This window comes from Tamandua tetradactyla, chromosome X, assembly GCF_023851605.1.
Source record: "Tamandua tetradactyla isolate mTamTet1 chromosome X, mTamTet1.pri, whole genome shotgun sequence".
NCBI classification, from domain to species: Eukaryota; Metazoa; Chordata; class Mammalia; order Pilosa; family Myrmecophagidae; genus Tamandua; species Tamandua tetradactyla.
Window position 1 is genome coordinate 21,347,230 of NC_135353.1, and position 24,400 is coordinate 21,371,629.

The following is a 24,400-nucleotide window of genomic DNA, read 5'->3' on the forward strand; positions in this document are numbered from 1 at the left end:
TCAAATTAAAAGTAAAGCATTTTTAAAAGTAAACCATTTGAATCTATGTTTACAGATTTTAAGTACACAACTTATTTTTATCTAAGAGTAAGTGTATTCATTGGAAGATAGTGAACAACAGGCATTTAATAACATTTTAATTTTATGTGTTTAAATATTCATAGCTATGTTCATAAACCCACATGCCTAATATAGTGATTTGCTTATGAAATGCAGTATTTCTTATGTGCTCTAAGTCCCCATCTATTCTCTGAAAATTGCATTAATTTCCACTTCAGTATATACTACTATATGTTTCTAGCAAAAGATTTCATATTAAAAATAGGAAACTACCCAAAAGGAACAAAACAATAACTACCTGCAGGGGGAAGAGAAGGGAATTAACATTTGTTTAGGGACTTCTCTGTGCCAGGCTCTTTATGGACATTTTCTTGTTTAATCCTTGGAACAACCCTAGGAGGTATTATTATCACAGTGCAGCTGGCTCATGCTCAACTTTGTAGCTTACCTTTCGAAGGCCTTTTTTTAAAACAATCCCATTATAATACTCCACTGCCTATCTGAAAAACACAGTTTTTGTTCTTAAAAACAAAAAGAAAACACAAAAATTCTACCAACACCATTGTGGGTGAGATATAAAAATGTCAAGTGTTAGAGAGCTGAGAATAAAAAAATCAATGTTCCTTGATGGGCCCATTTTCCTACAGTCGATGTAAATGAACAACAAAAATCAGAAGGAGATGAGAGTTTTTCCTCCTACTTAAAAATTACAATATCATCAGTCTACTTACCAGTTTTGTGTTTTTTTCTATAAAACTGGATCTAAAGAACCAATAGCAATACACCCTATCAAGCTGCAATTTTACAATTGCTCATCACGGCATAATCATGCCAAATAAATAGAATGATGGCCACTCGCAGATTACATTAGATTACAGATGTTAAATTTAAACTGAGAAATCAAGTATCTGGAGTTCGAAGAATTCCTCTGAAATGTCTTCGTCTTCTTGAATACTACAGTTAATTAATGACAACGTGTTTTAATAACACCTATATTCCATGATTCTATAAGTGTTCTAATCAATGGTTGTCAAGTTGTCTGCACCAAGGACCACTGCTGAATAACATACAAATACTGTGTATGTTGCAATGTTCCCTCTCCAGGTGCCACAGAGGTCCTATTTTCACCATTGCGGTTATCTTCAGCTTTGCCTTTTCCTCTTTCTCACCCAAATAGTAGTGTTCAAATGCTCTTTTCATCCATACTCCATCCCTTCTTTCTAATCACCCCAATCAATCTTTGACTCTGAATTCTTCTCCTGATCCCCTCAGCACCTGGCCCTAGGTTTTTCCAGGAAAATAAGATGAGCTCAAAACACTTGCTTGGGGTTTGTTCAGTGGGTTATTTATTTCCAAGTTTATTGCTCAGTGAAAATCCAGTTATACAATGAAAATGTGAATAGAATATAAATTGTCCCAATTCAACAGGTTAATCAAGTATATTTAGGGGCTATAGCTGTCACTTTTATTTTAAAAATCACAAAAATAATTTAAATGGTTTTATTTAAGTCATACAATAATTGTAGGGATTGTGGATATTGCTTTTTGAACAAAAGCATGTGAAATTAACAAAACAAGCATTCATGGTTTTTAGTTTTAACACTTCAGTCCTACACGTGGAATGTAGGTAATTTGAAAAAGACATTCAACAAGATCAACACAATGCATGAAATAATACAAACTGGGCTATGGATTAGTCCAGTCTTTCCTTCCATCCTCCCATTTATAAATCCTAAATTGGAGAGGGGGGAGCTTTTCTACTTTTTCATTTCACAAATGATTGCTCAACAGAGAATGAAATACACCAAAAGAAGAAAATAGTCGTTTTATACCTAGGGAAGCAGCTACTACACTTAAAATGATCACTTCAAGATAACAGACATCCAAATTGATGTGGTTTTCTTTGAAACCTCATCAGTAAATCATTTCTTGCACAGTAGGTTCGGCATTAACCCTGCATTTAGGATAGGTAGTGTTATGGAGGTCTGGCTGCTGCATACCAACGTCAGTATCAAGTTCTTCGTCAGGAATTAGAGACTGTCCCGGATACCAAGCAGGACAACACTGGCAAGAAAACAAAAAGTAAACTGGAGATAGGTCAAAACAGGCCACATCTACTCTCAGAAATTTTTCATAAAATGTAATATAGAAATGTTGTTTCAAATACTAGTTTACATAAAACACAAGGAAATCATCTTCAAATGGCCTTTAGGAAGTCTGTATTTCAATAAAACACATTAGACAACACAGACACCCTATTAGAGATCAAATATTATATTAATAACTTACTATGTGGTGAAGGCTATGCTTACAATTACTATAAACCTCACATTTCTCTTTAGTCATCAGATTAGTAACCAGATTAATCATATTAAAAAACATAGAAAATCGCTTCATTCCTTAGATGCTTTTTAAGAAACATTTTCTTTAGTTTTAACAGACTTTTTGAAACAGGAGTTCCTCTAATGTTATTCAAAGAAGCTTTGCTCCTCTGTTAAGAGTTACCGTTAGTTTTCTGAACTCCCCCCCTCCAACCCCACTTTAAATGATTCTTGCTAACTTACTGTTTTTCATGTTGTAAATTTCAGTAAGTTATGACAGAAACCAAATCTTACTGGGAAAAGCAGGGCACTCTGGAGTCCGCATACAAATATGAGAGTTTTACCAATTTGTCAGAAATTTTGCAGAGATTCCATTCACATAGGTCCTATGAAAACTGACCAAAGTTTTAACATATCAAATAACCCAAAGAACACCATAGGCATCCAGGGGAGACATCTCACCAATGCATCTTTAGCTTGGTTTAAAGTCAATTTAGAGACAATCTGAGCTCTGTAGTTCTTAAAGATACAACCCCCTAACTTCCTAACCATAGGCTAAAGTTTTTTTAAAGCTAATAAATTTTTCTTTTTCCACACTTTTGGTGCCAAGAGATCTAACTAGGAAAAAGCTCAAACCTCAACGTTCAAACTACAGCATAGAAAAATAAAATATACAGCAAACACCATCTACTTCATTTTATCTCTCAAAGACGTCAATACCTTCTTAAACTGGGGCAGTGGGGGGGGGGGGGTGGCGGGGGAGTGGTTGAGCCTGGGAAGGGATCTTCACCCAAAGGAAAGGGAAAAAAGAAAAGAAAAGAGTAGGAAAGGAAAGAGAAAGGAAAAGAAGAAAGAAAGAAAAAAGATCTGCATGGTGGCAATTTCAAAACAAGTTTCCAAACTGCCAAAGAGGCACCAGGTCCTTTGACTTGCAGGAATCACACATACGAAAAGGACAGAAAATACTACAGGGCATGCTTATTTTAATTATCAGCAGTTTCCAATGCAAAGCACTACAGCTTAAATGCATATTCCAAACTCTTTCCCAAACCATCTTGGTGCACTGAAAAGGAGGAAAAACAATTAACTCCACCAATTGTTCTCTGCAGATAAAGGCACTGTTTTGCAGATTTCCCTCCAGATCTGGGTCGGTCATGCTAATGATCTGCCCACCCACCTGGGGCCCTTCCCAAGGTGGCCCACGGGAGCTGCCCCACACCTTTGGGAGCCCAAATCCCTGCCGCTGGAGGCTGTGGACCTCCACGAAGACACAACCTGAAACACTTCGTGCCGCTTATTTTCCTAGAGGAGCTGGGGTCAAAAGCTACTCTTTATTTTTTTCCACATATATTTTTTCCCGAAGAGACATCTGAAGGTGAATCCACAGCCATTTTTCTCAGGAGAAAATACGAGCTTGAGATCAAGAGCTACCAGGGGTTCTTTCACGCGCAAGCATAAGGCAGTTAAGCAAGAGCTGAATGAGTTTTTCGGGACTGTGGACCTTTTCACTTGTTTCCCTTAATGTGGGAACAGCAGCTGTTATGGCACACACAAAAGCTATGACAGCTTTTTTTTCATAGGTTCACATTTAAATGAGATATGCAGAAAACGGGGCGTGAGCAATGTGCAGTGTTCGAATTCGCAATGGCATCCGGAGACACTTCATTTGGAAATGGTGCTTCCTTACTCCTCTCCTCACGCGCCCCGCTATTGTCCTGGGAAGAGAACGCAGTGGCCACTCTGGGGCATTTTTAGGACTCGAAGTAGCCGTGGAATCCCGATCTGGGCACGACATATCAAAATGGTATCCTCCACTCAAGAGAGCCAGCGGAAAACATTTTAAGCAGGGTTCGGAGGGTGGGGAAGCCTCTGGTGTGTATTATGTCCAAATCCCCCGGGAACCCCCGACCCCCCGAGATGGACGTGGGACGCCAACGTCCCACGCGCTGAACGCCCTGGAAGAACTTCTTCGTTTCCGTTTTTAACAATTTTGCGTTCGGCCGCCACGACCTACATTATCCCGCAAGGCACCCAGAGCTGAGGAATAACAAGGGAATTTTAAACCGCACAACAGTTCGGCAGCCCACAGCCTGCGCTTTACTGCGCTCCGCGGGGGTTCGCATCCGGCCGCCATGTTCGCGATTCCAGAGCCGCCCCAAAACCAGCCCCCCTTCCGTGCCCCTCTCCTCCTCCCCTCCTTTCTTCCCTCCCTGCGCAGCCGAGGCCACGGCTCTGTTAAGCCGCTTTCAACTCTACCCTCCACCCCCTCGCCGCAAAATCCGACTCGACGGCTGCGGGGTGTGCGCCTGCGCGCGGAACACAGGCTGGCGAGCGAGTGGAGAGGTGGGGGGGGCGGGGGGAGGCCGGCAGGCCCCCGGCCACCGGCCCGGGCTTGAAAAGGCCGGAGCCACGGAGAGCGGGGGAGGGGTTGGGGCCCGGGTCGGAGCCCCCTCCATTCTCCCAGCGGGTCCCTGCTTGGGCCTTGGCCGGGCTCTCACACGTGTGCGCTAAAAACCCTCTTCAAAGTCTGTTCCTGGTGCCGGGGCATCCCCCTTTGGGGCGGCCCTCGGGCCTCACGCGACTGCCAACCAGTCCCCGGGCCGCGTCGCTCCCTCCAATCCCTGGCGCTGCGAAGAGGACCGGAGGGTCGAGCAAGAGGCTGCTTGCTGCTGAGCAGCTCCGGGAGCACAGAGGGGCCTTCAAACTGAGACTTAGCTCTCCCCACCCCCCCGCCACCCGCCCTCCAGCCCTCCGACCCAGTGCCTTAAGAAAATGAATTGAACCACAAAGTTTGCAGCCAGGGCTGTGCAGTGGCCTTCGGAGCTCACCATTGTTTGGGCTCGTATTGACCCCAGGTCCGGATTAGGCAGCGGCTGATTCCGGCTTCACAGCCCTGCCAGCCTAATGAGGCCGGGAGACGATGGGGTCCAAGCGTCCTCGGAGCCCGGCAGACCGTCGGCTATGGCCGCCGAGGGCCCTGTAGGTGGAGGTCAAAGGGTCAGCGGGCCGAAACCGCGAGAGAATTGACCCTAGGAAATGAGGTCCCCTACCCAGGGCCCGAGACTCGACCGCGTGTTGCCGAACTTGGTGTGCAGACAGGCCCATGCACGCCCGACGAGGGCCTTAAGGACCGCGAAATAGGGGCCCAGACTTCCCTGGCCTCGCCTCCTGCTGAAGCCCGACTGAAAACTCGGGCCTGGAAGGCCGGACGTTTGTGAAAGAAAACTAGCTTACCTTCAGGGAACGGGCCCACCGGCGGCCATTCTTTCAGAAACTTAAGTGGAAAGAGGCTTTTAAGACGTCTTTCGTTTGTTTGTTTTGGGCCTTTCTTCTTTGGCGGGGGTGGGATCGGGGGTGAAGCCAGGGGCTTGAGGCAGAAACACCAAGCTGCGAGAATGGAGTTAAGGGGGCGGGGGCAAGGAAGTCCCGAACACAACTTTTCTGTGAGGCTTTGTGAGCAGGGGGTTCCCACTCGTCCTTGTGCTCAGCCTTCGCAGTAGTGAAGGCTAGTTGCCCCGCTTAGCCTGTACCCTGATCTCTAACCTTCGGAGCTGTTTGTAGGCCCTACTTCTGTCTGCTTGGCCAATACTTGGGAAGTAAAAATCTCCCCCTTCCCCACCCAACAATGGGAATTTTCTTATGCCAAATCACCCATTTTGAAAAGGATATGGACTTTTTAACAAAGATCTTACCAGGTACAAGAAGAAAAATCGGTTCCCAAGAGCCTCTTCATTTGCTCTTTCCGAGCCGACATTATGGTTTCTGGCTGATCCAGTTCTTTTAAGATTTTTTTTGTGTTGTTGGGTTGTAGTTTGTTTGTTTGGTCGTTTGGGGGAGGGCGGGGAGAGGGTGTTTATTTTCAAAAGTATTTAATAATTCAAGAATGTAAATGTGCACTCTCGTAGAGCCAGATTTTAGGAAGCAAAAAATCTGTGACAAGTTTTCTATTAGAATAGTTTTCTTTGCCACAAATGACATGGGCAGAGCACGCAAACGTATTTGAGAAATATGAAGCTACTTTCAAATTAGAGGTCATCATGTAGAGGGGCAAAGCTTTTATATTAACATTGGTTATCACCACTACTGTCAATTAGCTGCTGCTTCTCCTCTTAGGACATCCATAGTGCTTTACTGTAAAATTTTATGGTAGAATAATTTCAAGTCCACTAAGGAAAGATCAAATTATTTATGTCTCCTAAGGAGATATTAATTGGGGGTGGAGGGTGAGCAAGTTTCACAGTAAATAATTTTGCAACAAACCCATCATTCTACTTCCATTTGAGGTTATCCTAGGTCAGGAGGTGGGGGTGGGGGAGTGAGGAAATCTGGACAAGAGAGTAAACTGTGGAAGCTCAAGGCATATTTCAGGAAAAAAAACACTAGTCAGACTTCTCTTTGGAACACATACATCTAGGGCCAATCTTATTACTGCACTTTCTGAAAACTTGCTGAGCATTTTTGAAGTGAAGTAAAAATCCTGAAAGTCTAGCACCCTCAATGTCAAGGTCAAGATTGGAATGTCGGGTAGGAGTGGTAGAATGACCAGGTTACCTGATCATCCCATGTGTAGTCATCCCAAATTCCCGTGTAAACATTCAGACACTTGCCTTAGCTATTGGTGGAAGAAAGTGCAACAAGACCCTGTTTTCCACAAGCATTTTAAAAAGTTGCCTTCAAAGCAATTTGCAATTAAAAACTGCCAATAATTGATTGTCTGTTGACACACATCAGTAGATGACTTAAAAAATTAATAGATTGCTTCAACTGTATCCAGAGAATTATCATGTTTCTTTTAATCATCAGAAGTTTTCTGAGCATTTCAATTTAACGTTGATTTTTGTTAACATGAAAAAAAAATTGGGCACCAAATACAAATATGTTCTAACATAAATAAGATGTGCCAAGGCTTTATTCCTTCAAAAAGAATAAGCAAAATTCTAGAATTGAAAATGATTGTATATAATACCAAATTGTCACCAAAAAACCTAGAGCATTGCCCCTTAAAGAGGAGGAACTTAACCCTATTGATTACATTTCTAAATACAATTTCTTATCTCTACCTTTCTATTTGCTGACTTGCAAGCTCCTTATTCATGCAGATTGGGCTCAATATTAAACAGCACCCTGAATTAAACAAAAAGATCTCAGTACTCTGCCCACTTCAACCCCCAAAACAGTAATCTATCAGTTTCTTTTTCAAATTACCATTGTAAAAGAACTATTTGTAGAAATGAGTTGCTTCATTGAAGATTAAATGGATTGTTAATATTTTATCACAAAGCAAACAACATTTTTCATTGTCATTGATTTTAATGGAAACAATGCTCTTAACATCTTTGCCTAAAAACCATGAACTTTAAAAATACATATTTTGCAAATGTTTCTTTCCATTGGATAATTTCAGAACGCTGCAGTTATTACATCGCTATATAAATGTTATGAATAATTGTGATAATTATTAATTGAACTATATACACAAAACAAAGCAGCCTTTGCCTTCCAAAATTGTAAATGAGCTATGGTTCTTTTAAGAAGCACTTTTAACCATAAGTAAGCACTGCTCTACTGGCCTTACTCATCACCACTGTTCCAGGCATATGCTATCTTTTGAAAATATATAGATAGCTAGATAGATTTGATAGGCAGATAAGAGTACATAAGTCATAGATACAAACATAAGTATATGGGTGATTTCTAGATAAAATAGACATGCATCCTGCCGCAGTGTTCATTTTTATGTACGGTAATAAAGAACTAAGGGACATAAAAGTCATTAGGTTACCTTATGTTTATATATGTAAGACAGGGATGATTAAATCCAGCTCCTCAGTCTTTGAAGTACAAGATTGAGATGTCATGGCCACTAACTGAATTGATCAGTAATATTTGATTTGCATGCTAAAAATCCAGGATAAATACATTTAAACTCACAGTTAAACAACCATCTGAGCTACAGATAAAGAAAGAAGGGTCTTCCCAGATGGACACTTTAAGGAATCTACTGCAATAGAAAAATAATTTAACAATTAAAAAATGGATCTGAGTTATAAATACCAACAACAAGATTTAATTTGCTCACATCTCCTCTTTGTAGGAGACTATTACAAAACAAGAGAAAGGAGTCAGTGGTTCAAAAATTGTAAATTGTGTTCTTTCAAAACAATAAATTTTTAATGCTAAAGCAGTTATAATCCAAAGCTGTACATAATGTTAGAAAACATTTATCCATAAATATTGTTCAGTTCCCGGCACTTGTAGCAATAATTAAATTACAAACGATAAATATGGCATCAATGGATATGTATTTACAAAAAAAAGTTATTACAAAAGGCAACTGCATACTAAAGTCACAATCTGTGTAGAATAAACATCACATCCTCAGCCTGAAAAAATACTGAACAACAATTTCGACCCCATTAGACAAAAATACATTCACAAGTGTAATGCTTTGAGGAAAAGTTCAAGACATAACAGGACTTTGGCACGGTTTAAGACTGTGAGAGTTTAAACAATCACCACTAAGGCGAAGAATTTCCATCGGTTTAACATCACCACCACCACCAAGCCTTCTATAACTTCCTCTCAAGAAACAGGACAAGTGGTAAAATGAATTAAAGGAGTTTAGGATGGGATGGGTGGAGAGCAGACAAGGGGAGGGAAAAGCAGTGAAAAGATTTTCTAAAAAAATCCTTCAAATGCCAAAACATATTTTCTAATCCTGAGAAAAGGGCATGGTTACTTTTGGATCTTGCCCAAAAACCTTCTGGATAATTGCAATTAACAAGATGCAGCCCTATATATGGCTGCTTGCCTTAAAACTCCATTTCCATCTGATTGGTCTGTTTCCTTTTAAAAATGCATTTGGTCCATTCTATGGTTAACAGGGTTTGTGTTTGTGTTTGTCCTCAGACGTACCATTCGTTAAAATTGGGAGGAAGTCCAGGGTTGTGGCTGGTGCTAGTTTGAACTGCAGAAGGGGTTTTAGTGGTATCTTTACTGTTTGCAGAAGCTATAGCGGGTGGAGTGGAAGATTCATAGCCTGAACTGGCAGCAGGGGAGGAATCTGACCCTTGAGATTCATGAACCTAAAATTAACATGTATATATTATAATGAATATAATTCCAAATGGCAATGTGCAAGTAAAAACAGAGCAGAATTCGAGCACTGTAAGAGCAAGACCATCCAGTGACCCACTTAAAAAGAGAAATGCTTGGCGTTTCTTTTTCTTTGTTTTATTTAATTTCCGTATCATCGATGTCTAGAAACCCCGGAGATGTTCGCCAAGAAAACAGTTTCAGTTTTATGACTGGCATTACGGAAAAGGAATATAACATTCCATTTTATTCATGCCCCTTCAAAAATGCTTTCTCCGCGGATGGAGTGGGGTAAGCAGTTACTCTTTGGAGCCCTATAAAAGACTTCGGGTCCAGCTTTCACCAAGCCTGTTTGGGCTTGAGAAAGCAGGTACAAAGGTTGGTACGGGGCCTTTGGTTATGCCAAGTTTCAAACCAACGTATAGGAATCTGACTACTCTCCTCCGCTCCATTGTTTTATCAATAGCCGAGGAGCGAAAAACCATCCGTCCCCGGAGTCGGGGTGGCCACTCTGTTCCCACCGCGGGATGAGCCAGCAAGAGGCGGCCACTGTAGCTACAACCCGGGCGAGCTCGCCTAGAGCTTCCCAGTAAACAATTGATTGTGTCCCCCCTCCCCCGTTCCCTCCCCCTTCGTACTCCGCTCTACCCGCCCTCCCACCCACCCCCCTGGGGGTTCCCAAAATGGGTTCAAAAGGTGTCAACGCTGGAGCAAATCGGATTTAATGTGGAGGATAGTGGCAGTGCGGGCGCTTCCGTTCCGCAGCCCGGTCCCGAGCTGAGTGTTTATAAACCACCGACCGCTAATAAAGAGGTAATTACCTTCATGTGTTTGCGCAGGGAGCTCGGGTGCGTGTAGGACTTGTCGCACACTTTGCAGATATAAGGCTTGTCCGAGGTGTGCACATGCATGTGCTTCTTGCGATCGCTGCTGTTGGCAAAGCGTCTGTCACAGCCTTCGAATTCACATTTGAAAGGTTTCTCACCTGCAAAAGGCAAAAACGCAAAGGGGGGAAAAACACGGTTAGGGCCAAGAGCTTTCCAAGACCGAGCAGCGGGAGACAGCGCACCCGGCGGTCTTCCCGGAGAGGGAGCGCCGACTTGGGGGTGGCTGCGGCATCTTTTTTTCCCTGGAGAAAAATGGAGAGCGCTGTTTGAGCCTGCTGGGGTGGGGAGCGGAGGTCCGGAGCGGGAGAGAGGTAGGGCCAGCCCAGAACCTGTCCGCCCCTTTGTTCTCGCAGGACAGGGAAGCTCCTGGCTTCTTCTAAGTTTACTCTAACTTGTGGTTTCACTCCACCCAGCCCAGGGTTCCCAACGCGCCGCCACGCTCCGCCGCCTCCTCGGCGAGGTAACTGAGCCAGGGCAGGACAATGGGCCGAGGACGGGACAATCCCGTTCAGCCCCTTCTTTGTACCTTTTAATTTGCCTCTTTCAAATGCAGCGATTTTGCTAAGCCTAGCGTTAAAAGCCTGGGTCGTGGTACTTAACGTTCGAACAGAGCAAACTATATAAATCCAGGGGCTCCAGACAGCTTTACAAGATGTTCTGAACAAACCACGAAACTGTGTGGTGCCTTTTCTAGTTTAGCTTTCCTCCTGGAGGACTGAAATGAACCTGGAACTCCAAATAAAAATAGTTTGACAAAAGTATCAGTCATTTAATTAGGAGATGTGCCAATCAAGTGTAAAAAAGAGCGGAAGTAACCGAAAGTTAGTTTTCATTAGCATTTCTATGGTTTCCTTCCTCGAATGTGTGCCGAGAGCTAAGTCGCTTGTAAGCAATACGCTCTCAACACATTCGGAGTCCCTTCATAGTAACCCAAGAAGGGAGACAAAAAGAGGCGGCGCCAGTTGGTTCCTGAGTGCGAGAAGGTCCCAATTAGTTCCTCTGAGGCCGCAAAGCCGTCTGCCCGGGAAGTTAGAACTGGGCAAAAGCGCCGCGGGGCGGGGAGGGCGAGGAGTGGAGGGGCTCTGACAGCGCCTCTTTTTGGAACCGCCTTAGCGGGGCGCCGCCCCTCTCCTTGGCCGCCACCCATTTCTCCCTGGCGCTGCAAGTCCGCTCCGTGGCGGGGAGCAACCGTGAACCCCGCGCCCGCCTGCATTCCCCCTCACCTGTGTGAGTCCTCTTGTGGATCTTGAGGTTCTCGGAGCGGGCAAAGATCTTCCCACAGCCCGGGAAGGGACATGGGAAGGGCTTCTCGCCCGTGTGCACGCGGATGTGGTTGACCAGTTTGTACTTCGCCTTGAAGGACTTGCCCTCGCGGGGACACTCCTCCCAGTAGCAGACGTGATTGTTCTGCTCCGGGCCCCCAACATGCTCCATAGTGACATGTGTCACCAGCTCGTGCATGGTGCTGAAGGTCCGGTCGCAGCTCTTCTTGGGCCGGCTCAGCTGAGCCTCGTCGATCCACTTGCACGACAGCTCCTGCTTGATGGGCTGCCGCATATAACGGAAGAAAGCGCCCGGCCCATGGTGGGTCGCCACGTTCACGCCCATGTTCATGTTCATGGGGCTGTAGTTAGGAAACTGCGCGCCGGCCGCGTAAGGGTCCGTACGCGGGCTGGCCACGGGACGGTACGGGTCAGCACGGCCGAACAGCTCCCCACGCAACCCCAGGTGGACCTGGTTGTTGTCCACGTGCCCCGTGGGCGATGGGTGCCCGGCGCCCTGCTCATGCAGCCCGGGGAAGAGCAGGTAGCCGGGGGGCTCAGGGATACCGGTTGGTGCGTGCAGGCTGCTCGCCGAGCCGGCGAAGAGCCCGTGCTGACCACCACCCGAGGCCGCCTCGCCGAGCCCCGAGCCGCGCTGGCGGAACAGAAAGTCGCGCGTGGAGTTGAAGGCGGCGGAGGTAGCGCCTCCGTAGCTGGGCACCTGGCCGGCGTGGTGGTGGTGGTGATGGTGGTGGTGATGGTGACCCAGGGCGTTGCCGTAGCCCGAACCCTGAGGCGTGAACGCGGAGCTCTGGCCCGAAGACAGATCGTGTGCCGCGGCCGGGCTCAGCTTGAAAGCGGCAGCGGCGGCGGCGGCGGCGGCGGCGGCGGCGTGGGGCGAGTCCCCGAAGGGATTCAGCCCCATGCCCGCCGGCTCGCGGTTGGGCATCTCGTGGTGGCGCGGCGCACCGAAGCTGCCCACTCCCAGCCCGGGGAACTGCGGGCCTCCGTCCAGGAGCATCGTCATGGGTGGGGCGTTCTGGGCGCGGTCGATCCGGCTGAGGTGGGCGAGGGTGCCGGTGAAGGCAGAGATCTCCGAAATGCCGTGGTTGGAGTGAGGTGGCCGCGGTTGGACACTGCCGGGAGACCCCCAACGCGCAACCAGGGGCTGCAACTTTCCGTAGCTGTGAGAGTGTCCTGCAGAGGGAGAGGAAGGAGGAGGGGAAGAAGGAGCAGGAGGGAAAGGAGGGGGAAAAAGGGGGGGGAGAAAAGGGAGGAGAAAAGACTCTGGGACGAGATCTGATATAACAAACTAACAGGCGCGCACAAAGAAAAATAAGGAAAATAATAAGTGGAGGGCGGAGTTTGCCAATCCCGTCCCGGGCACCCCTCCTCTCCCCGAGAGCGCGGAACCACCGGGATAGGAGGCTCCCTGGGCTCCGGCCTCTCGGCTGGGTTGCTCCAGGTGGCGGAACCAGCTCGCAGCCCGCGCGGGCAGGAGGAGACAGGCTCTGTCTTTGCCGCTCTCCGCGCGAGTCCCAACCTCTTCGCCACCAGAGTAATGTCCTTGGACTGATAAAGTCAATCACTCACTCTTAGCACATAAACCGAGCGGGAGGCCGAGCCGCGCGCGCCAATGGGAAGCCAGCTGGCCGGCGGTCACCTGACCCCCGGCCCGGCCGCCCATTGGCCGACGCCACTCTGATTGGCAGCGCGGAGCGGGGAACATGGCAGCCGCGGTCGAGCGACCGCTGCTGATTGGGCCGCGGCTGGGCGCCTGGCAGGTGAGGCGGCGGCGGCCGGGAGCCCGCGAGTGGGCTCCGCGGGGCTGGCACGGCTGCGGGTAGCTGGGGTCAGGCCCGAGTCGGAGCGCTGCAGGGCGGAGCCGGGCCTCTCACAGGCCTTATCCCGGCCCCAAGCGGGCAAACACAGCTCCGCGCGCGCTTTACCCGCTTTGGGCAAAGAAACTCTTTGCCCCGCGAGGATCGTGTTCCCACACCGTCGCGCCGACTGGGTAGGCGCTGAGCTTGACGTCCAGCCCTGCTTGGGCCCTTCAGCCCCACCATCTCGAGAACTTGCTGCCTCGGCGGCCGCCAGGCGCCAGTCCCGGGGCAAGGTCGGTGGCTCCGCGCCACCCGACTCGAACGCTGCAATCTCCCCACACCCCACTGCGGAACCTGATGGCCCCCAGACCCAGGCCTGGCCAGATCGCCGGCTGCTTCCCAAGCTGCCACCGGCCGTCCGAGATCCAAACGAGGAAAAAGGGCTACAGTTAGAGCCGGTCTTATTCATTCCATCCGGGCCAAGCGATGACCCCTTAGTTTGGGAGTAGCGGCTCTACTCGCCGCTGCCCCTCGCATGCATACAACATAGCAAACAACAGTAAACACAATCACATCCCACGAAATATGCACACAACTAAACAACAGAATAAGCACACACAACAAACTCAGTACAACACAGTAAGCACAGGCACACAACAAATTAAACACACAAAAGAGCAAGTACACGCACATAGCAAACATACGCACACAATATTAAATGGGCAAGAAACACAATAAGCCTATGTACACAACACGTCCACACTACATGCTAAACACACACTACATAGTACATTGCACACACAGAACACACTGGGCGCACAGGATCAGCGCGGTTTCCAAACTACAGGACTAAACAGCTTGGCCTTGCTAACATTTTCAAACCCAAAACAGGATGGGGACTTTGAGTCACAATTTTCTTCCTTTTAAACAGCCAAGGTTTTTGCTCTCTTCCATCTCTACCCAGAGAAGCATGCAGTGACCTCAGGGAATGCTTACACCTTAGGATTTTACTTTCCAGGTTCGTGTGTGGGAAGAGGCCCCCCTTCTCCTGGCGTTTTAAGATCTTTCTGGACATAATGACCAGGTTCAGAGAGAGCTATAAATCCTCTCTCTCTTTTCTCTTCTCTCTCTCTCTCTCTGTATCTCTCTCTCTCTCGGCCTGGCAAGGCATTTGCAAAGAATGCAGGAGAGTGAGAGTGGAAAGAAAAGGCCGAAAAAAAGATGGCTGTAATTGTCACATCCCGAGAGGGGCGAGCCCCCAAATCGGCGCCTTGAGGCAGCCGCATAGCCTGGTCGCCATCTCTCTGTAGGAAACAGAACATCTGATCAAGTTCAGAGGCGCTTGGAGAGACTAGACCGCCTCAAGCAGCGCTTTATAACTGCAGCCTTTCACTTCCTGTCCCCCAAACCGCCGGGCCAAGGTTTCACCTTCTTTCTTTGCCAGTGATTGGGGGGAAACCCTGCCGGTAGCACATCTTGCCCTAGTCACCACCCCTCCCATCAAACTCTCCCCAATTCTCCCTTCACTTCCAGAGTTCTCTCCCCAGGTTGGAAGATGAGTTCACTGCTGCCTTAAATTATTGTAGCTACAGAAAATAGGCGCCGCAAGAATATCTTCGTAGTCGCTCAGCTGAGGGTTTCTTTGCGAGGGATGGTTTCAGGGAAGAACAAATATGCCTAAATCATGCAAATGAATTCCCTGGAGTCAGGTTTACAAAAAGAGAGGATTGCTTTTTTTCTTTCTTTCTTTTTCCCCCTTTCTTTTCTCTTTCTCACTTCCCTCCACCTCGCCTCCTACCAACCCCCACTGCCCCTGGACGCGCACTTAATTGGAGAAAGTTTGGATTTCCTCGGGGCGCCCATCCGGGAGAGAGCGGTTCTCGAGGCTCCGGGGTGGGAAAGGGGCGACTGTGGAACCCTGGCCCGGCCAGTGCTGATGAGAGGACTTTCCGGGAGCCCGGTCAGGTACCCCGAAAACCCAGGGCCTTAGCGGGATTGGGAATCTGGGCGGGCCGCCGGGCGAGGGGCTACGGAAAGGGGGCAGCGATGTGAGCCCAGCCTCCCCTTCTTGGGGCGAGGTCCCAAGCGCAGGACAGGGGGAAGTTGCCACCGCTGACCTACCGAGTGCCGGGTACCCATTTTGATATAGCCACATTCCGATAATTAATTGCCTCCAGCACGTGCTCTGTAGTCCCTGGAACAAAAAGACATAATTCAATTAGATCATCAACCGAGAAGTGGGGAGGGGGCATGCTTGTTAAGGGGCCGACCTGAGGCGGTTCAGCCAGGCCAAACCCCCCAGCCGTGGAGCTTTTCCCCGGGCAACCCGGCCCAGCCTGAGTTTGTGGGTCTGAGGGGTGTTGCTGCTCGGCGGGGCACAGGGATCCCAGCTACCCCCAAAGAGGACGAGGCCAGGGGCTTTATGAACTGCAGGGTTGAGGCAGCGGCAGGACATTTCGAATTCTGTTTCAGCGATTTGGGGAGAGGAGGTAACTGATCCTTAAAGCAAGATAGAAAGAGAAATCTCTGTAGATACAGTCTTACCCACATGAAAACAAACCCTCCCTCCCCTCAAAAGGAAAGGATTCCTGATGGGGGGGGAAATGAAGTTTTCCTGATGACCTGCAATTTTGCTTCCCTCCCCCAACTCCAGGGAGGAGGCTCTGGGAACAACTTCGGGGGACAGCAGAGATTAGGGGAGTTGGTAGAGCAGAGGGGTAGCCAAAGGAGAAAAGTTTTTGCTGCATACAGCCTGGGGCAAGGCAAAAGCGAGCTCTACATTTTCATTTTTCAGGTGGAGAGAGGACTCACAGGTCTGGTTAGGGCAGGGCTGGGCAACTGGAACCCAGGGGTCGTGATTCTTATTTTACACTATAACCGAAGCTCCCCCAGCAGCTTTGGCTTACTGGGGTTTACATGTGTATTAGGCAGCGTAAATTAACCAATAAATCTCTTTTATGCATTCCCCAGTTGTATGTGGTCTGGTCTAAATATCTACATGTCTGTATGGATAGGAAATATAATGGACTCCTTTCCCTCACACTGAGTCCAAATAGTAAATAGGAAAAAGATTTATTTTTATGCCCAAATCTGAAGCCATAAATAAAATCAAAGAAACTGATGATTTCCAAACGGACAAAGCTTTTGAGCCCAACTTTTAGGATCCATTTTAGAGAGGCAGGAGGGACCCAGAATGTCCTGCGGGGCAAGAGGGAAGGATTGGTTTCTCCTTACAACCCAGAGCCCCAAACTACAGCACTTTTCCCTTTACCCCAGTCTCCTAAATATATAAAACAAAACAAACAACAACAACAACAAAAACATGTACAGCACATTGTGCTATCTGCAGGATTTCTTTCTAAACACATTTTTTGAGGCAGACATGAAATTATACTAAGTCGGAGACCTAGCAATTTTCTTTAAGTCCAAGGGAAACACTACAGTCTTTTCTTCTGTTTTGTATTTAGAAAAGACTTGCAATCTAACACTCGCAACATTTTAAAGACCCTTTAAACCCAGCAAGCGGATTTCCGTTCTGCCAATGCTTCCTGATTTATTTCAATAAATGAATCTTTGAATCCAGGAAGGGAATTATTCCAAGACACTGAATTTGGTGCCCCTGCCTCTCCTTAGTGGAGCACAAAATGTTTCTCGCCAAAACATGTCCTTGAAACTCAACACTATTCGCAATTTATTTTTTCTGGTAAACGACAATTCTTTACTCTAAATCCCCACCCTCTTTTCAGAGTCCCAGATCTTATTAAAGGAAAAACTGCAAATTGCAATTAAAAAAAATGTGAAGAGGGAAGAAACCTGGGGAAAAGAATGTGTTTTTAACTCCTCTTTTATTTTTATGCTAAGATAAAGTTCTTAATTGGCTTCAGGGGTTGAGCTGAACTATGGATCTCCGGAACTACAGATGCACTGGCCAGCCACTCACTGGGCTCCAGAGTTTACTGGCCACATCAGTTTCCACCACAGTCCCAACACTTCAGAAATATATTATAAGCCCCAATACCTTTAAAATTCAATACAGAGTGAACAAACAGATATTGTTAATCTACCCTTAAAAAAAATCTGTTTTGCCTTTGTCCTCTGCAATCCTAACCATATAAGTACTTGCCCGATGCAATGAAATGCAAACAAGACAGGAATGAGACATTTTCATTGTACTTGTCAATCAAGACTGTGCAGAAATAAATAGGGCTGAACTTGGAGAGAGAAGGCAGGAAGTTGAACTTGATCTATCAGAATCCAGTTTGGAATTACGAAGGAAGCCCCTGAAATACAGGAAATGGAGTGAAACCCTGGGCGGTAAGCAGTACTGGATCATCAGCATAATGGCCAGCCAAGTCTCTGCATGAGGACCCTCGTGAGCTGTGGTCTCGGCCTGCCAGTTCCTGTGGCCAATGAGTCCCTTGACTGCTCTGGTAGTTACCCAGCTGCTAGCCTCAGGGCTCGAGGGTTCACTGGCAGTCATTTAGGGTACCAAAGGGGCACATCACATTGGAAGGGGATTTTCCCTTATCTTCAGGATCAGACAGTGGCAGAAATACAGGATGAGGCATTTGATTTGTGTTTACAAGTCCTTCCCCAGAGACCTGAAGAACTGGAAGAAGGAGAGTGGATTTGAGGTGCCAAGCTTGCCTGACATTCTGGAATACTGATTTACCCAGGACCCCTACTTCCTTCTAGCTGCTAAACACTCTGTGAGTTCCAAAATGTAAATCACGTCAGCTCCAAAACAAGTAGAGAGAACCCTTAAGATTGTCTTGAGTATTTGCTTATTCATTTATTTGCCTTGAGACAGGGTTATGTCTGAACCACATCATGGTTTCTGGCAGTGACTCATCCTTGGTGCCTAGGTCTGGGGCTACATCCATTTCCCCAGACCAGGCCTACTCCACCATTTCATCTTCCTCCTCTCCTTTCTGGGGGCAGAAGCTTCATTCTAGAATTATCATCTCTTTGCCCAAGGTAAGAGCAAGAATTCCTGCCCCTAAAAAAAAAATACTGTCTCAAGCCCGTTTGACTCTCAAGGCACTCCATATACCTCAAAAATGGCATTTTGTAAAAATCAAATTGCCTGTTGTTTTGGTACTTGGTTTAAGGTCATTCATCTACTCCTTCCAAGTAAAGGAATGGAAGGAAAGCACTTAGATAATAAAACAAAGCATTGAACCTTCCTTCCTCCCCATCCCTTCCCCCCCCGCCCCCCCCCCCCCCCCCCCCCCCCCCGCGCCCCCTTAACAAGGCAGAGTGAAGGTGGCTTAGACTAACTTCTGGTTTGGACACGAATAACAAACCATGGCCTGCAATCCACAGGCCAAATCTGGCCCTTAGCCTTTTGTATTTGTATTTTTGTTTTTTAAATCTTTAAAGGTTTGGTAGTAAAGGAGCGGGAGGTGGATGAGGAGATTATGTGATGAAGACCAAATGTGGCTTGAAAACCCTCAAATATTTTGTATCTCTTTACAAAGAAAGTTTGCTGACCCTTGGACTAGGAGTTGGACGGCAGCCTCAGAGATGACTAGGTATTCTTAACTGGTGGATTTTATTCACCATTGCCTTCCTATTTTTCAAGCTTAATTTTTTAAATAGTGGAAGTGATTTTAAGCCTTACACCTCAATTATTTCCAGAGATAACTTTGGCTTTGGAGAAAGGCAAAAAATAAAACAGAATCTAAGGAGGAAGAGGCTGTCGGTGAAAGGGGACAAGAAGAGAGGAAAAAGAGTTGTGAATATCTCAATCAGTGACTAGGTGACCTCTGACCTGGAGGGTGGTTTTATTGTCTTTCTTCTTTGACTGGAGATACATAGTTTATTGACCCTTTCTGCGTGACTGAGCCCTGAGGGGCAACCACAGCTGCCAAACTGAGCTAGGCATGTGAGCCCAGGCTGGGGTAGCTGAGCAGCCTGCCTTCAGGAAGCCCGAGGAAGCCACCCAAATTCCCAGATCTGAAGGGCTTTGAGGAACAGAGTTTGTCTTTCTCCTAACCCAAGTTTCCCTTCTCAGTCAGCACCTGGAATTCACCCCCTCCTCTTTCTCCTTTTCTCCCACCAACCACCACCAGGGTCCAGTAGATGGGCAAGGATTTTAGGTCCCAATGCAGCCCGCTCCCATTCTTAAACTATAATGATAGGATAATATAAAGATTTTAGGGTGCTGTCCACCCGGCTTGCTAGCAACTGCCTTAGCTTGTCCTCTTCAGTCTATCTCTTTCCCTTCTTCCTCTTGCCTCTGGCCCTCTGACCCCATCAGGAACTTCTCCTTAAGGTTCCAAGTTGTGAGGTGAGTGGAGAAAGGAGGCACTTCCTGTGCTCCGAATTTCCCACGGGCGCCCTTTACAAAAATCGGCTTGGGCTATGGGTGGGACACTTGCAGGACGCAGGGCCAAGAAAGGCTGGGGCTGTGTTTCATTTCCAGCCCAGTCCGGGTGTGAATTCTTCTCTAAAGACCTAGGAGTAGCCCTGGCCGGATACTTCATCGAAGAAATGACGAATTTTTGGTATTTAAAGCAAACCCCTTCCAGGACCTGCCTAGAGAAACCTTGAGTTCTTGATGGTTGGGCCTGCTTAGATGGGGGTAATGTTACTCAAAGGTACCCAGGACTGACTATACCTTACCCTTTCACCAGAGCCAGCCCCCTTCTCCCTTTCCCTCTTTGGCTCCAGGCCCTCCCTTGGGCGCGGGTCTGCGAGACCCGGCAGGGGGAGCTCCTGAGTAGCGAGCAATCGCGCCGGCGGCTGCCACGAGGCCCGTACGCTGCAGACTTTGAGGACCGGTGCGCTAGGGATCTTGAGATACTAAGCACTGCAGACCTGATCCTTCTGCTGTTCCGACGGAACGAGACACGGGAGGTATGCCTTGAGTCTCCTTTCCTTGTTTGCGCAGCCTGTGTGCGCCCGCAGTCCCCCTCCCACAGTCCCTTGCGGTCCAAGTTCCCAGGACTGCCAGACCCCCAAAGTCCTCTGCGTCTTGGCTGCAAGCCACCCCTGCTCCTGTTTTTCCCTCTCCTCCATGTTAACCGGGCGTTTCTAATGGGATCAAGGAGCCCGATTACAGCGAGAACTCCCCGGATGGGCCCTCGAGGGCAGTCGACAGGTGCAGCTCCCCCAACCGGTGGCCCTTCCGCCTGACCCTGCCCTTCTTTGGAACTCCAAGCGCACGGTTCAGACCGTACCGACTGCAGCCGTCTACGGCTATAGGTCAAGTTTTCCTCTGGACCGTAGGCCGAGTAAAGTACATTTGTTCCGCAGACAACCTTTTAACAGTAGACACCCTTTTTCTTCCTCTGCTCTCCACCCCCCTTCACATTTGTCGCTAGAGGTTCCTCTTATCTATCTATCTATCTATCTATGAAAGGGGCAAAAACACAGCCTGGAATCCCTTTTGCGCCACCCACTCTTGTATTACTCTTAAGGGTTGAACCAGTCCGCAGCTCAGTGGCCTTAAGAACATTTCATAAGACCCCCTTCCCCTCCCCCGCAATCTCCTAAATACCTCTTTCCCACTTTGCAAAAGCTCACGCATTCTTACCTCTTATCTCTTCTTCCTGAAGTGGTTTTTCGCCCCTAAGTATTTCTCGAGCCAAGGGAGCCTTTACTGCCTACTAACGCAAACTGGCATTCTCAGTGGTTTATATAGCTCATAACCACCGTGACTTCGGGACACACTTGCCAGTTCTCCTGAGTTTCTAATACGCCCCCTAGGAGTGGAGGGGGACCCAGTTACTTGACATATATATTTAAATGCTCAAACTTGGGCTTGACCTATTATTTTTTTGTGGCTCTTTATGAGAGAGTTGTATTGCAATATCTAAGTTTTGTTTTTCAAACTTCACTCCCCCCTCATTTCATGTTTACCTGGGGGAGGGGCTGCCTGCCTTCTTTTGCAGAAGCAATAGAGTAGAGCCAGGCTCCACATTGGAATCTCCTGGAGGTCTTTGAACTATTCTGAGACCCAGACCCACCCCCAGTGATTCTGACTCACTTGGTCTGGAGAGGGGTGTTTAAAAATGTTTTTTTTTTTTTAAATGACCTTTTTTTTTCTCTAGCACTTGTTTCTCTCTGCTCATTTTTAAAAAATATTTTTATTGTAAACAACATACAAACATTCTTACCATGGTTACAATCAGTGGCTCACAATATCATCACATAGTTTTCTATTCATCACCTATGATCATTTTTTTGAACATTTGCATCTCTCCAGCACAAGAAATAAAAAATGAAAAAGAAAAAACTAATGCATGTCATACCCCTTACCTTTCCCTCTCATCGACCACTAGTATTTCAACCTATTTTAACCTTTGTTCCCCCTATTATTTGCTTATTTCTTATCCATATTTTTTACTCATCTGACATGACTATTTTTTAAAAGCTTCCCAGGTGATTCTAATGCGGGAACCATTGGGCTAAAGTAAGCAGTTATCTGGAGCCTTCTTGCTCTCAGTCAGCAACCTTCCCAGACTGACAACCTTTGTGCCCAAGCATCATCATCCAAGTCTGAGGGCAAACTTAGGGTCCTCGTACCAAACTGCTATCCACAACCGATGTTCATTTGCCCACCAGATGTTCCTGTGACGAAAAACCTCACCTTTAACTCCTAACTCCTGCCTCACTATCCCTGCTTTCTAGAATTGCCCCTTTGCCATGCCTTGGTCTGAAGTGAAAGCAGTCATGAGCATCTGGTAAAAAAAAAATGGTTTGCTTCTCAGACTGGCTCTATTTATTTTATTTGATTTAAACTAAAGGGCTATACTTTTGCTGTTGCAAAACAAAATTTCTCCAGGAAGACAGTGAAGGATGGAGCTGCTTGAAGAGAAGCACTGCTTCATCTCACTTTTCCCCATTCCACCCAGTCCAGTCCTGGCTTCCTTTCAAAAGAAATGAGAGGGGAAGGAGGTGGGGAGGTATTTCTTCTCACTTGAGTTGTTCTCCAGGAATACTTTCTTTGTCCTCCCTCCACCCCCCCACCCCCCACCCTACTGCCATAGGTGGAATCTCCAGGACTGGTAAAGAGGAGCTTATACTTCTCAGTCTCTAGATGCTTGCAAAGACCAGAGCTGTCCAGGGATTGTGCACTTCGATTCAGGCTCCAGGAATATCTCCCTGAAGTTGCGGAAGGTAGGAAAACATAGATGTGAGCAAGTGGTTGCCATTCCAGTTACAGAGTGATTTGAAAACGAATCTTTTTCCTCCTTGGAAAAAACATATATTATGTTTTATTCATACAAGCAATATATATTACATTAAGGTTTAGTTGGTCTCATTCTATTAAAATAAAGTATTTAAAGCCTGCTGCTATATGCAAGACAATGTTTTAGGTACTGTGGGGGGAGTTATGAGTAAACTATGCTATATTTCAGTCTTACCACATGGACCACCAAACATTTTTTTTTTTTTTGGCAATTTAAATCTTTACTGTGGTGTCATGAAAACATCAGAGGGATATTCCACTTATAACACATAAAAAACCTTTTAAAACCATCTTTCTTTGACCTTCTCACAACATCTCACACCATATGGAAGATGCTCCCAAATCTCTCTCCTCCCTCTCTCCAATCTTCTACAAAACCCATCCCACACTGGAATTAGTCTCTGTTTCTCTCCACCTTCTTCCCTTCCCTTTCTGGGCCTATTTTCTTCTAAGTCTCAGCCTGCTCAAATGTAAATCAAGCTTTCCCTGATGTGCATTTCATCTGCTACCCCAAGTATCCTTCTTTTCTTTATTTTAATGCAATTTTATTGATATATATTCACATACCATGTAATAATCCAAAATGTACAATCAATGGTACCCAGTATCTTCATACAGATGTGCATTCATCATTACAAGTGACTTTAATTTTGTGTGTGTGTGTGTGTGAAAATAACATATATACACAAAAGCAATACATTTCAAAGCACACTGCAACAATTAGTTGTAGAACAGATTTCAGAGTTTAGTATGGGTTACAAGCCCACAATTTTAGTTTTTTACTACTAGCTGCTCCAAGACCTGGAGACTAAAAGAAATATCCATATAATAATTTAGCAATCATACTTATTTATTAAACCCTACCTTCTCTGTAAAACTCCACCATCTCCTTTGGTCTTTCTCCCACTCTTTAGGGTTATTTGGGCTATGCTCATTCTAACTTTTTCATGTTGGAAGGGGCTGTCGATAATATGGGATGGGGGATGGAACTAGTTGATGTTCTGGAGAGGCCCGCCTCTCTGCATTTCAGGACTTACCTGGTCTAGGAACTCATCTGGAGGTTGCAACCACCAAAGCATTTTAAAGCCCTGAAAAGAAATGCTGGGGTTTGAAGTTTTAGAACAAATAGTCCATGGATAAGATGTTGATTACTTGAAAGTTTGAGGTCATTATCAGAGCTGCTTCTTCTCCTTCTCTTCCTTCTTCTTCTTCTCCTTCAACATGCCTGTCTTGGTTGTGCCCTTTCCAACCCAGATGGAGTTTGCCGGGACTAATACTCAAATGGCACTTTTATAGAAGAGTTGTCTTCTTGTGAGGCAAAAAGAGCTCAGCTTGAATCCTTTATTTTCCCAACTGGAAGCAGGTCTTTGTCTATTATATTTCTCTTTTCTCCTCTTCTGCAATATAAGTTCTTCAAGATCAGGGACTCATTTTAAATTGCTTACATTCCCGTCCTTTAAAAACAGTTTTAAAGATCACTTGGCAACAGTTTGAGCCTTATTGTTATTATTATTTTTATTAATTTCGTATTTCCGTCATATTCCCCAACACCCCCCCACACATGAGCTTCACTTATTGAGCTATGTTGCCATTCTACAGCTGTGGTGGTTTCAAATAATTATTTTAAATGCAATGCTCAAATGAGTTGTGAAGCAACTGCTTCGAGAGCTGATTTGCCATTACTTTGTGATCACACGTCACTTGGATTTTGATAGCTTTTTTTTTTCTTTCCGCATGGGCAGGCACTGGGAAT

General features: G+C 46.5%; 1 protein-coding gene across 2 annotated transcripts; it reads right to left on the reverse strand.

The window, feature by feature from the left end:
• Positions 1 to 1,574: 1,574 nt before the first annotated feature.
• Positions 1,575 to 21,072, reverse strand: ZIC3 (Zic family zinc finger 3). 2 transcript variants are annotated; one of them, XM_077144987.1, is made up of 5 exons: positions 20,989 to 21,072; positions 15,570 to 15,642; positions 11,587 to 12,822; positions 10,298 to 10,461; positions 8,632 to 9,466 (listed from the first exon to the last, which is right to left on the reverse strand). In XM_077144987.1, exons 2-5 carry the CDS (start codon positions 15,601 to 15,603, stop codon positions 9,287 to 9,289), a joined length of 1,614 nt encoding a protein of 537 aa, XP_077001102.1. In that variant the 5' UTR covers positions 15,604 to 15,642; positions 20,989 to 21,072; the 3' UTR covers positions 8,632 to 9,286. The 2 variants fall into 2 exon arrangements, with proteins under 2 accessions (XP_077001103.1, XP_077001102.1); XM_077144988.1 differs by lacking the exons at positions 8,632 to 9,466; positions 15,570 to 15,642; positions 20,989 to 21,072 and adding an exon at positions 1,575 to 2,124 and having other exon boundaries at positions 11,587 to 12,652.
• Positions 21,073 to 24,400: the final 3,328 nt, after the last annotated feature.